The sequence below is a fragment of the Triticum dicoccoides genome, chromosome 2A, assembly GCF_002162155.2.
Source record: "Triticum dicoccoides isolate Atlit2015 ecotype Zavitan chromosome 2A, WEW_v2.0, whole genome shotgun sequence".
Classification (NCBI taxonomy): domain Eukaryota; kingdom Viridiplantae; phylum Streptophyta; class Magnoliopsida; order Poales; family Poaceae; genus Triticum; species Triticum dicoccoides.
The window spans coordinates 710,959,968-710,974,295 of record NC_041382.1 but is presented as its reverse complement, the minus strand read 5'-3'; the positions used below and the strand labels follow the sequence as shown (position 1 = coordinate 710,974,295).

Below are 14,328 nucleotides of genomic sequence, written 5' to 3'. Positions count from 1 at the left end.
TAGATTTAGGCAGTTTGTGGATGACCAAGAGCTCAAGGAGATGTACATGCACGGCCGTAAATTTACGTGGTCGAATGAGCGGGTGGTGCCGACCCTCACCAAGATTGATCGGGTGCTCATTTTTGTTGATTGGGAGTTGGAAAACCCCTCTTACCTGCTCCAGGCGCTCTCCACAGGAGTTTCTGATCACGCGCCATTACACTTGTCTACGAGCGCAAATTTCTTCCCTAAAAAGAGGTTCCGCTTTGAGCTTTTCTGGACTAGAATGGATGGTTTTGAGGATGCTGTGAAAGAGGCCTGGGTGTGTGACGCGTCCATTGTCGACCCCTACAAGAGGTTGGATGCTCTGATGCGCAATACGGCTAACCACTTGCAGGCGTGGGGCCAGAGGAAACTAGGGAATGTGAAGACACTCATGAGGGTGGCCACCTGGGTCATACACAAGCTGGACGTAGCCCAGGAAAGCAGAATTTTGCAATGGGAAGAGGTGTGGTTGCGAAGAACTCTGAAACACTCGCTCCTAGGGTTGGCTGCGCTCGAGAGGACAATTGACCGGCAAAGGTCGAGGCTCAAGTGGATCAAAGAGGGCGACGCCAACACCAAGCTGTTCCAAGCTGTGGCAAATGGAAGAAGGACCAAGAACTATATTCCATATATCAAACATGGTAGCGAGATCATTACCGACCAGGAGAGAATGGTGGACATGTTCGCTCAAGAGTACAAGCAGTTAATGGGCACGGCTCATGCCAAGGAGCATACTTTAGACTTGCAATTCCTTCAGATGGAACCAAAGGAGCTGGGGTCTCTTGAGGAGATCATTACGGAAGATGAGGTTTGGCAGGTCATCAAAGAAATGGCACCGGATCGCGCAGCGGGACCAGGCGGCTTCATCGGTGCTTTCTACCAAAGAGCCTGGCAGATTATAAAACATGACATTATGGCTGTGATGCTAAAGTTGTACGCGGGGGATACTAGAGGTTTTGTGAAGCTAAACAAAGCCCACATTATCCTCATTCCTAAAAAGCCGGATGCAGAGGAGATCGGTGATTACCGGCCAATCAGTCTTATTCATAGTATCCCCAAGCTATTCGCTAAGGTTCTTGCGAACCGGCTGCGTAACCGAATGCCGGAGATTGTGGCCACGAATCAGTCCGCGTTTATCAAAGGAAGGCACCTGCATGACAACTTTCTGCTGGTTCGGCAAGTTGCGCGGAAGATTCATGCAAGAAGAGTCCCGGGAGTGTTCATCAAGTTAGACATCTCTAGAGCGTTTGACTCCCTTTCTTGGCTGTTTCTGCTGGAAGTCTTGAGGGCTAAGGGTTTTGGACAGAGGTGGAGGACCTGGATCATGGCGATCTTACAATCTGCTAGCACCAAGGTACTAGTGAATGGTGTCCCCGGTGGAAGTTTCTTGCACGCTTGTGGTCTGCACCAAGGCGACCCTATATCACCAATGCTCTTTGTGATCGCCATGGAGGCCCTTAAGGCACTTTTCAACAAAGCTACTAATGAAGGCGTGCTCAGCTCTTATAATGGAATATCGGCGCTGCAAAGACTATCGATTTATGCGGACGATGTAGCGCTGTTCGTCAAGCCTTCGAGGCAGGATCTGTCGGTGGTTTGCGAGATGCTGGATGTGTTTGGTGAGGCGTCGGGGCTCAAAGTTAACTACCGCAAATCTTCGGCTATCTTGATCCGTGGGGATCAGGAAGATAAGGAAAGGGTGGCCGGATTGTTGCACTGTGGACTTGCCGAATTTCCTTGCAAATACCTCGGTCTACAACTTGCAATCCGGAATTTAACGCGCGCTGAATGGATGCCTATGCTTGACCAAGTCCGGAAAGTGATCCCTGCCTGCAACGAGGACTTATTCAGCGACCAGGTCATCTAGTTTTGGTTCAGTCCATTGTTGCAGCTAGGCCTGTGCACCACTTGATGATCACTGACGCGCCTGATTGGGTGTTCGAGGAAATGGATAAATGGATGAGGTCGTTCTTCTGGGCAGGGAAGGACAAAAATAACGGAGGGCAATGTCTCGTGGCTTGGAACCAAGTGTGCCGACCAAAGAAGTTCGGAGGTTTAGGGATAAAGAACATGAAAGCCCAGGCTCTGGCGCTGAGAGTGAGGTGGGAGTGGCTAAGAAGGACTGATCCTAGCAGACCATGGCAAGGTTTAGCTATGGCGGCTGACTGTGATGCAAGAGCTGTTTTTGAAAGCATGGTTAGGATTGAGGTTGGAAGGGGTGACAGTGTCTTGTTCTGGAGAGATAAGTGGATACGAGGAGCTGGAGTGGCAGATATCGCGCCGCGCTTGATGGAGACGGTGCCAAGGAGAATCATTAACAGCCGGACGGTCCTTCAGGCTCTTACGGAGAACAGGTGGTACGAGCACTGCGATGCCATGGCTACCTTCACTGCCCAGTTGCAGCGTATGCACCTCTGCCATGCAATCGCCTCGGTGCATAGAGATGCGAATGAACCGGACCGGTTCACTTGGCCGGCGACGAATACGGCGAGCTACTCGGCAAAATCGGTCTATGACCATCTTTGCTCGGGCCTGCAGAAATCACCAACGGCGGCTTGCACTTGGAGAAGCTGGGTGACCTTAAAGTGCAAGCTGTTCATTTGGTTGGCGTTACAATATCGATTGTGGACATCGGAAAGACGTGCACGTCATGGCCTACAAGACCAGCCGTCTCCATGTTTCACGTGTTTGCAAGCGGAGGATAACGTGGACCACATACTGGCCAAGTGCACTTTTGCACAGGAGGTGTGGCAGCGTGTGTTTGACTGGCTCGGACTTAATGTGGTAGGCACTACTACGAATGACACCTTCCCTGCTTGGTGGATGAGAGAAAGGAAGAAGTTTAGTGGAGCGGACAGAAGAGGCTTTGACACTCTCGTGACGGCAGTGGCTTGGACTCTTTGGAAGCAAAGAAATGCCAGGGTTTTCAACAGACAGGAGCAGAAGAAACCTGCACCCCTCATCCCCAATCTTGTGTTTGAGGAAATCACGGCATGGCATACGGCAGGGCTTGGAGCGGGACGTCTACAACATTTTGTGAGAAGTTAGATTAGTTGTGCTTCGGAGTCGAGTAGGTGTGTGTCACCCACCCTTGATGTTCGCATCAGGGATGGGCTTCTTGTACATTAACTCTCTTTCGTCTATAAAAATATGGTACGTCATTGGCGTACTCTCGAAAAAATATATATTACTAAATAAAGATTCAATGGGTGAGACTCCAGTCATTTTAATATCTTCATCATGATTACGATAAAAACTGGGCGGAATTGCTTTTTCCAGGAATTCTCGCTTAGCTCTCAACCTAGCGGTTCTCTCTTTACTTTCATTAATAGATATTTCGATAGACTTAATTGAGTCATTAATATCATGCTTGGGTGGATTTTTTTAATTTTGAGAGTATCCACATCATGAGCAGTTCTATCCATGTTCCTAGCCATATCATCAACTTTATTCAATTGTTCCTCTATCATAGTATTAAAAATCTATTGAGAATTAATAAGTTTTTTAATATTACTTTCAAGATCAGAGGGCATCTTATTATTATTATTATTATTATTATTATTATTATATGAATTACTATAATTATCAGAGGAATTTCTAGGAAACGCCCTAGGACTGATATTACACCTATAAGCGTTGTTATTGAAATTATTTCTAGAGACAAAATTCACATAACCGGAATTATTATTTTGCTCAATCAAATTAGATAATGGCACATTATTAGGATCAACACGAGCACTCTTACTAGCAACCATTTTCATAAGCGCATCCATTTTATCACTCAAATTGTTAATTTCTTCGATAGAATTCACCTATTCACTAGTTGGAGTTCTTTCCGTGTACCATTGTGAATAATTTGCCATAATATTATCAAAGAATTTTGCATCTTCATCTAATGTGATTTCCACAAAGGTACCCCCCCCCCCCCGCGCGGTAGAATCTAAAAGATTTCTAGAAACAAAGTTTTATCTCGCATAATTTTTTTTGCATGATCATCCATAAGCTTAAACCATGAGTGGGACAGTTTCTTATCATTAATTTAATTCTCTCCCAAGATTAGGCAACATATTCATGCTCAAGTTTCTTAAATTTCACAATTTGATATCTTAGAGAAATAATTTTTGCGGGAGGAAAATACTTGGCAATAAAAGCATCCTTACACTTATCCCAAGAATCAATACTATTTCGTGGCAAGGATGAAAACCAAGTTTTAGCACGATCTCGCAGCGAGAACGGAAATAGTTTCAATTTGACAATATCATTATCCACATCTTTTTCCTTTTGCATATCATATAATTCAATGAAAGTATTAATATGGGATGCAACATCTTCAATAGGACTACCTGAGAATTGTTCTTTCATAACAAGATTTAGTAAAGCGGCATTAATATCACATGACCCCGTACTAGTGCCGGGACGAGCAATTGGAGTACTACTAAAATCATTATTGTTAGTATTGAAAAGTCACACAATTTGGTATTTTCTTGAGACATAGCGATAAAGCACGCAAACAAGCATACAAAAATATTTTTGTGTTTTGTTTGTAAAATTGTTCCAGAAGTGGGGGAGATGGAAACGAGAAGCAAATGGAAAATGAAAGTAAGAACAAGTAGACGATAGTTTATGCGAAGGTACTTGATAGGTTTTGGTGATGCCTCCCCGGCAGCAGCGCCAGAAATTCTTCCGGCTACCTGTGAGCTGCGTTGGGATTTCCTCAAAGAGGAGAGGATGATGCAGTATAGTAGTGATAAGTATTTCCCTCGTTTAAGAACCAAGGTTATCAATCCAGTAGGAGAATTAGGCGAAGCCTCGTTAACAGTACCTACACACAAAAGAGCAAATACTTGCACCCAACGCGATCAAGGGGGTTGTCAATCCCCTCAACGGTTATTCGTAAGGATCAAATGTGATAGTGATAGATCAATAGATAAAAACACAAAATAAAAGAATGATAGATAAATTGCAGCAAGGTATTTTTTATTTTATATATGATAAAAGTAGACCCAGGGGTCATAGTTTTCACTAGAGCCTTCTCTCTCGAGCACATAAAGTATGGTGGGTAAATAAATTACTGTTGGGCAATTGATAGAAAAGCACATAGTTATGACGATATTCAAGGCAATGATCATGTATATAGGCATCACGTCCGAGACAAGTAGATGGACTCCTGCCTACATCTACTACTATTACTTCACCCATCGACTGCTATCCAACATGCACCTAGAGTATTAAGTTCATGAAAAATGAAGTAACGCCTTAAGCAAGATGACATGATGTAGACAAAGTAAATCCAACCAATATGAATATACCCCGTCGTTTTCCCTTAATGGCAACAATACAAATATGTGTCTTGTCCCCTTCTGTCACTGGGCTATAGAACACCGCAAGATTGAACCGATTACAAAGCACCTCTCCCATTGCAAGATAAATCAATCTAGTTGGCTAAACTAAAAGGGTGAATCAGAGAGAAATACAAAGCTATAATAACCATGCATAAAAGAATTCGGAGAAGACTCAATTTGTATTCATGAATAATCTGATCATAAACCCATAATTCAACGGATGCCAACAAACACACCACAAAAGAAGATTACATCGAATAGACCTCCAAGAACATCGAGGAGAACATTGTATTGAAGTTCAAAGAGGGAGAAGAAGCCATCTAGCTACTAGATATGGACATGTAGGTCTGTGGTAAACTAATCACACATCATCGGAAGGGCAACAAGGTTGGTGTAGAAGCCCTCCGTGATTGATTCCCCCTCCGGCAGGGTGCCGAAAAAGGCCTCCAGATGGGATCTCGGAAGAATAGAAATTTGCGGTAGCAGAAAAAGTATTTTGGGTGGCTCTATGTTGGTTTCTCGATTTTAGAAAATTTATAGAGGTGGAATTAGGCCAGACGGAGCCACGAGGGGCCCACAAGGCATCAGGGCGCGCCTACCCCCCTGTGCGTGTCGTGTTGTCTTGTCATCTTCTCATTTGCCTACTGGTCTCCTCCCGAAGCTTCTAGGGTTTCCCTTGTCTAGAAAAAAATCGTCAAAAAGTTTCATAGCGTTTGGAATTCGTTTGGTACTGATTTCCTGGAAAACCAAAAACAGGCAAAAAAACAACAACTGACACTTGGCACTAGGTTAATAGGTTAGTCCCAAAAATGATATATAATTGCATATGTAACATCCAAGATTGATACTATAATAGCATGGAACAATAAAAAATTATAGATATGTTGAAGACATATCAAGGCCTGTGAAGAATTTTATTGTAAGGATGATTGTGTCAAATGGGCTTTATCCTCCACCAGTAACTTTAGTTCAAAACAATATGTTGATAATGTCTAATATCCCCCACAGTTTTTTGTGAGGACAAAATACCATTGATAATTATGTATTTCTTATGGTTGATTCTGAAAAATTGCTTTCTAATTGAAGATGACTTGCTTAGAAGGGGCTGACAAGGAAATTGCTCCAGTTAGTTATGTAAAAAAAGAAACTATTGATCACCTTTTTTTGCAATGTTCTTTGAATAGGCTTATGTGGATTCCAAGATTTGGGAACATGTCTGATACGTCCCAAACGTATCTATATTTTTTGATATGTTCATTCTACTTTTATATCATTATTACATAGTTTTGGCACATTTTATATAATTTTACTTAACTAATCTATTAATCTATGGGACCACATGGTGGGAGCTTGCGGGCAGGGCTTCGGTTGTGATGTGGGCATGCATGGATACCCTATGGCGCCTCTCGGTGCCCATACCTTTTCTCCCGAAAACTACCAAAAGACTTATCGAGGAATTTTCTGATGCCGCCTCCTCACATTACGCGGCGATCCAATATGAAAACCTTTTTCGGTATTCTATCGCAGGGGGGATTCATCACCGGAGCTAATCAACCATGCTGCCACCATGTCCATGTGTGAGTTTTCCTCCTTAGACTATGGGCCCATAACAGTAGGTAGATGGCATCCTCTTCCCCTAGCTTCTCAAACAAAGATCGTCCCTCCATGATCCATTTGACGCAATTCTCAGTGTGCTTGTTGTAGTATGACGAATGGACACTTTATGATCATATTATCTATGGATTTCTTTTGAATTCTTTTGAGCCATTTGCTGCATTATTTATAGACAAGAGGTAGTTATGTATGTTAGATGGGTTTAATCTTGAGAGAATTCTATCCTAGTGATAGAAAGGTAAACAGAAAAGGATAAAAAGGTAGTTGATTAGTTGTCTTGGTAATGAACGGAGGTAAAGAGAATATACTATCTTGATTAGTTGGGTTTTTCTTTGGTTTTTCTGAAAATTAAGAGAATATACTACCTCAAATTTAATTATTTTGAAAAGTGAATTTTTCTGAAAATTAAGAAAATTTTATTGAAATAATGTGAACATTCTTATGAAAAATATAAACACTTTTTAAAATTTGAATATTTTTTTGAAAATTTGAAAGCTTTTGAAAAAACTTGAAAAAATTAAATTCCAGGAACATGGTTTGAAAGAAAATAAGAATATTAAAAATAAACCCGGAAAAACATAAAGTAAAAAATAAAAGGGTAAAAATCAGTAGAGAAACAAGAAAAGAAAAACGAAACAACAGAATAAAACATTCTAGAACATTCCTAAAATAAAAGCCCCGGGCCCAAACACTCCAGAAGCCGGCACTAACCTAACCTAACTGGGCTGGCCCATTCTCTCTGACTGTGTGTGCACGCAGTTGGTAGACAATTTTGCGGCAATAAACGGCAAAGTGGATTTGCCTCCAAAGCGCTTCCGTAAAAGGCCCCCTTCCCCTTCCAAAACCCTAGACTCTCAAACCGCCGGACAGCCGCCACCCCCAACCCAACCCAGCAGCAACTCAACCGACCCCCGCCTCGCCACCCATGGCGGCGCGCGAGGGCCAGAGCGACCCCCCGCATCGCCGGGAGCCTGGCCAGCGCCGCCCCATGTGCGCCGTCTGCACCAAGCCCCTGAGCGTCTGCCTCTGCGGCCGCCTCCGCGGGCCCCCGCTGGACACCACCGTCGGCGTCACCGTGCTGCAGCACACCATGGAGGTCCGGCACCCGCTCAGCTCCATCCGTGTTGCCCGCCTCGGCCTCCGCAACCTCGCCGTCACCCAAGTCACCGACGTCAACCACCGCGCCAGCTTCCTCCTCAGGACGCTCGGCGGCGCCGCGGCCTCGAATCTTGGAGACGGAGAAACCGATGTTGGCGCCGCCCATGCCGGAAATCATGACGGTTCCGTTGTTCCTGGGCAGACTGGCATACAAGATGGTGAAGGTTTCGAGCCAAGCCAAGGCAAAGGATTGGATCATGCAATGTGCAGTGATTCTGAAGATATGGGGATAAATCCTTTCGGTGGTCATTTGGGTGTGAAAAATGCCAGTATTGCAATCTCTAGGCAAGTTGCTGGCGAAGGATTAGATAATAGGGAAATAAGCAATGGTGTTTCCTCTGATCTGGATCGAGAAGTTGGCGGTGGCATTGAATGTGACTCTAATGGTGATGAGTGTTTCAGATTCGAGAAGGCGAAAATAAATGAACATGCTGGAGATTTTGAAAGGCCAGTCTCAGCCGCAAATCAGTCGGAAAGCTATGTAGTCAATGCCGTCAAAGCTGAAGGCCAACACAGAAGTGAGACATGTGTGACAAATAAGGTACATGCTGATCTGCCTCACCCTTTAGTTGAAACTACCTCAGTTAATGGTATTTGCACTGAAAATGTTGAAGTTGCTGCTGTTACTGGAGAAGGTTGGACCGTGGAAAATATGGAAAAGTGCTCTGTTGCTTATACAGAAAAGGAACTCAGGATTGACATTGAGCGCGGTGTAAAGCCCCAAATCAGATGGTTGTGCAGAGGTTCTGTTGGTCAAGGAGCTGTCTCGAATGGCTTTACTGTCGTGAAAATACAGAAGAACAAGTCCAGACGTACAGGTGAAGTCTCGGAGTTTGAGGAATTTTCCATCACCATACCGCCACACGCAGCTCTGCTATTTCCATGCCAGGGTGCAATCAGCCTTGATGCTTTAGATTGTCAGGTGAAACATTTGATTGTGTTGGATGGCACCTGGGCAAAGGCGCAGCGGATGTACCATGAGAATCCATGGCTACAACTTCTGCCACACGTGAAGCTAGAATCAGATAAGGTTAGCTTGTACAGCGAGGTGAGGCAGGAGCCAAAGGCCGGGTGCTTGTCAACCATTGAGAGCATAGTTATCACCATGAAGAAACTTGGAGAGGATGAGATGGGTTTGGATGATGTTCTGTCTGTTTTCGAGTCAATGATTATTGATCAGCGGCGTTGCAAGGAAGAGAACTGGAAACCAAAACTAAAGCCATAGTATTGGGTCCCACTGTTTTGATCTAATTTTTTGACGGGTGTTTTGATCTAATTTTTATTGGGGACTTCTGGATGCATTTTCGGTCCAGATGTTTTCTGTATCATTATTTTATACTGAGTGATTAAACAGGCCAGCATTTCTGGACAGTGTTTTTGTTCGCCTCCACTTTCAGAGCTACAAGGATACTACCAACCCTGTTCTCAGTGTAACTATTTCCCCATAACCACTGAGCTGGTGTGTATTTGATGACTCTGAACATGATGTGTTTGTTCCTGCTTCATACAACTATTAGCTGGATAAAATCGAAGCATTGCCACTGCAGAGATGAGTACTTGGGGTTAAAAGGAGAGTCAGTTTTCTGCAATGAATCAGTTTTTCTTGATTGGATTTACAAACTCTCATGTCAACAAAACCAAGAGTACATTGCTCATATTCCACTCCATATCTTCAAATTTTGGTTGAAACATGTAATATTATGGTGCATACTCTGCTATCACTCACTGTCCACACCTTGCTTTATGCTGTCTCAACATGCAATTCCATTTGGCTTCATACCTTTATAAGTTCTGTCATATGAAATGTGGCCTCTGCTAAAAAACCATGTCAATTTTCACAAGCATATTAGTGAACTGGCTATCACAGTATGATTTACATGTTCTCTTGATTAACCCACACACAACATACAGCAAAAAGCGTGTCAGATTGTGGTTTATCAAGCAGTCTCATACACACATATGTACAATGCATGACCGTGGACATCAGTATTTCCCTGACCTCACGGCTGATGTTCTATGCATCTAAAATAGTGCCCAAAACCAGAGTCTCGTTCTATACATTGTCTGCGTTTCAATTTTTGGACACACTTTTAACCACACATCTGAAATTATCCTGGACACAATTTTAACCACACATCTGAAATTACCTATTACCTCTGTCCCAAAATTCGTTTCTTATATTTGTGTATATATGGATGTATTTAACATTAAAATTTGACTAGTTACATCTGTATCTAAAAAAACCTTTGCGACGGAGCGAGTATGACATACTCCCTCCGTTCGAAACTACTTGTCTCGAAAATGGATGTATCTAAAACTAAAATACATCTAAATACATCCATTTCTGCGACAAGTAATTCGGAACGGAGGGAGTACTAGCTAATAATACTAGATGACGCCCTGCACGTTGTTGCGGGAATATTTTGCAGTATTTTAGTGAGATTTTGGTTATATGGAACATAAATATTTGAAATAATAGTTTTTAAAATTATATATGAATTAAATTTAATATCATAATAGAATGGAATTTTACATGCATGCATGTTTGCATGTTGAAGTGGATTTTTAATATGCATAGTTGCATGTTGGGGTGGGCCTTTTCTATGCATGTTGAATGATGAGGTGACATGCTTGCATGTTGAGAGAAATATGTTAGTGGGGGCTAGCTATTTAGATATAAAAGATAAGAAAGAAAAGCCACCAGTCGTAGCCGCTAACAGTTCTTATCTGCCGGCCAGAGCGAGCTTGCACTTGCTCCCTCCGTTTCGAATTACTTGTCTTGTATTTGTCTAGATATGAATGTATCTACATTTTTTTTAGTGCTAGATACCTCCGTATCTAAATAAATCTAAAACAAGTAATTCGGAACGGAGGGAGTACCTTCTGGAACACGAGTACACGACGGCCGGGCGTGCCCGGCAGTGCGAGCTGCAGCTTGAGCGTGCATCTGGCCTGGAACTTGCACTCGATGCAGTGCGCCTGGTACCTGACCTCGCCGGACAGCGCCACCTCCAGCTCGAACACCCTCGTCAGGTTCTCCTTCCTGAACTCGGCGTCGCCGATCAAGATTAACCTCTACGTATACATGGATGTCCTGCTGCGGGCCGTTGTTGACGATCCTAGCTAGCGCTTGGAAGTGGATGTGCAGCTGCCGGTCGTAGCTGAACGTCCTACCGCAGCTGCACATCCTCGTCCAAACTCTAACCAGGACCGTACGTGAATGAGTTCGTGATTGAGTGCGTTGTGGGAACTAACTATATCCTCGACGGTGCTGAGAGCTTTGTGTGATTGTACGTGGAAGATACCTAGCGTGCAGCGGTGGTAAACTAACTACACACGACGAGGACATATTCCCGCGTTCACTTTAAGGAAAGGAAATGCCTACACAAGCGGTGGTAAACTAACTACACACGCAAACTTTGGAAGTTGAAGCTGCCGGGAAAGATTAAAATATTTGTTTGGAGGTGCCTACACAATGCTATACCGATGTCTTGCATAATCGCCATATCGGAACAATATCCTGGTGTCCTACTCCCTCCGTTCAGAATTACTCATCCAAAAAATAAATGTATCTAGATGTATTTTAGTTGTAGATACATCCACTTTTATGACAAGTAATTCCGAACGGAAGGAGTATTTGTGAGGCCGATGCGGAAGATGTTGCACATGCACTGTTCAATTGTGTGATAGCCAGAGTTGTTTGGAGCTCTCTTGGAATTGAAAGGGAGATAGAACTGGCATCTCAGTTGGACCGATCAGGAGCAGCCATATTGGAGTTTTTACTATGTGATGAGTCGCTACAGCAGACATATATGGAGGCCACAGAACTTCCAGAAATAATTGCAGCGGCTTGCTGATACTTGTGGTGGCAGAGACGGCAGATAGTTCGACGGGAAGAATGTTCAGACACCAGGCAGGACAGGCCCAGTGATTGTGGCACTAACCTTGAACTACGTCCGAGCAGCAGGGAAACATTCTACTACTCCCAAGACTGAATAAATGGCCAGTTGCCTTGGCGGGACAGCAGGTAGTGAACGTTGATGCGAAAAGTCCATTCTGCACCCGAGCTCATATGCTCCCGCATGAACAGTAAAATCGAAAAAAATTTAAAAAATTCCAATTTTTTTTTGAGAGAAACATTGACAAAAGTTCTAAGTGCCTGCAAAAATTCATCATGAAATCACATTCCTATAAGGCGTGGCAAAAAAAAACAAATTCAGTGATTCAAAATGCATTTGAAAGTAGCTTTTTCATAGTACTATTTTTTTTTTTTGCCACGCCTTCTAGGAATGTGATTTCATGACGAATTTTTGCAGGCACTTAGAACTTTTGTCAATGTTTCTCTCAAAAAAGATTTGAAATTTTTTGAATTTTTTTTCAATTTTACTGTTCATGCGGGAGCATATGAGCTCGGGTGCAGATTAGCCGCGTCCACGTTGATGCGACTTTTTCTTCTGGTGAGTTTTTTGGTTCATGTGGCATGATCATTAGTGATAATCGAGGGAGCTTTATTTCTGCGGGCACAGCAAAGTTTGAACATGTTGCCGACGTGGTAGCCGTGGAGGCAGCAACACTCCTTGAGGGATTAAAATTGTGCCTTGCCGCCGGTTGCTCCAATATCATGGTGAGAATGGATAATATCATTGTGGTAGAAGCTCGGAAGCTTAATGAAGGACACTATGGTGGTAGAGAATCGAATGTAGTTGCTCATGAGCTAGCTAGATGGGGTCGTGTTAACCCCTCTTCGGTTTGGATGGATGATCCCCTGACTTTTTAGTTAAATTTTTAGTGGATGATGTAAGATTTATTTGATTTTAATAAATCTAGCCAGAAGGCCTTTCCGTAAAAAAAAAGCAAAGATGAGTCCTCACTGTGCCAACTCCTATCGACATGCTTCTTATTGTTGTGATTTTTACGAGATGAATTAACTAGTAATCATGCTTCCTGTTATGTATGTTGTCGAAATATAGATGGGTTCGCCTAATTTTTTTGGCCGATTCTCTTAAAATCTTGAGAATCAAATCTTCACCTAGCTTCTCTCAGAATCTTAAACCTGTATTTTTTAACAATCATAGTTGTTTACGTCCTAACTAGCTAGAATTGTCAAAAAATTATTGGTTCAAGATTCTAGGAAAAGCTTGGGGAAGGTTTGATTCTCAAGATTATGGGAGAATCGGCCATTGGGCAGTCGCACCTCACAAGTGGAGGAACTACTAAAAGAATCCTCATTAGTGGAGGTGAGTTGAGATCTCTTTATAAGTGTTTCTCTTTCACATGTTATTGAAGCTTGAGAAGATGAGTGATCCCCGGACGCACCTCCATCCTCTGCCACGCCTCGCCCCCAAGTGTGTGTCATGGTCGAGCCAAGCTCACACCTATGTCACGTGTGTGCTTATTTTTTTCCGGTCAGGAATGGTTAATTAATTCCGAGTCATTAACGGACGGCCACGAATCTGACATGTCGGATTGTGGGTTGTTGATGACCGGTGTGTGTCTCCAACCCACGTCTCCCTCCATGACCGAATATATATTGGAGGCGTTGAAAACCCTAGCCATCACCCAGATCAGATCACATCTGCTCCATCTCCTCGCAAACTCTCCACCATCGTTTCACTCATTGCTGCTGCTTCCGGCGATCCCATCCCGGGCACCGCGTGCACAACTATACGAGAGAGCAGGCCTTCGGAACTCCGCCCTTTGAGATCCTACGTCGTGAGAAGGACGATTAGGTTTTCGGAGAGCATCTCTGACGCGACTGCTCGCCATTGTTCGCCTTTGTCTGCTACTTCGACTACATCCTCGTTCTCCTCGACATCGCCATGTCCAGCGAATCCGAGAAGAATGCCGCCCAGGACAATGTCGCCACCGCGACTACGACCCGGCCGACTGGAGGGTATAATTTGTTTATCTCTTCTCCTATTTATTCCCGTGGTCACTATGCTTGATGTTTACGTAGATGTACCTGATGTATGCGTAGTACAAGCTTGCATGGTTAGGTATACAATATTAATACCGTCAATGCCATGTTCATGATTTATTTCTAGATTAGATTAATCAAAAAAATTGTGATTTTACTCAACATATGTTCCCTAATAAGTGTGTGTGTGTAATCCGATGAAATTGCAAGGTACGATGAGTCAAATTTTGCAAGATAACTCATATTATTGGAATTTTGTGATTTAGAGAAGTT

At 43.3% G+C, this 14,328-nt stretch overlaps 1 protein-coding gene across 1 annotated transcript; it reads left to right on the top strand.

Moving 5' to 3' along the window:
* The first annotated feature begins 7,814 nt into the window (after positions 1-7,814).
* On the top strand, positions 7,815-9,643 carry LOC119356488. Its single transcript, XM_037623446.1, has one exon. The coding sequence runs from the start codon at positions 7,906-7,908 to the stop codon at positions 9,361-9,363; it is 1,458 nt and encodes a 485-aa protein (XP_037479343.1). The 5' UTR covers positions 7,815-7,905; the 3' UTR covers positions 9,364-9,643.
* Positions 9,644-14,328: the final 4,685 nt, after the last annotated feature.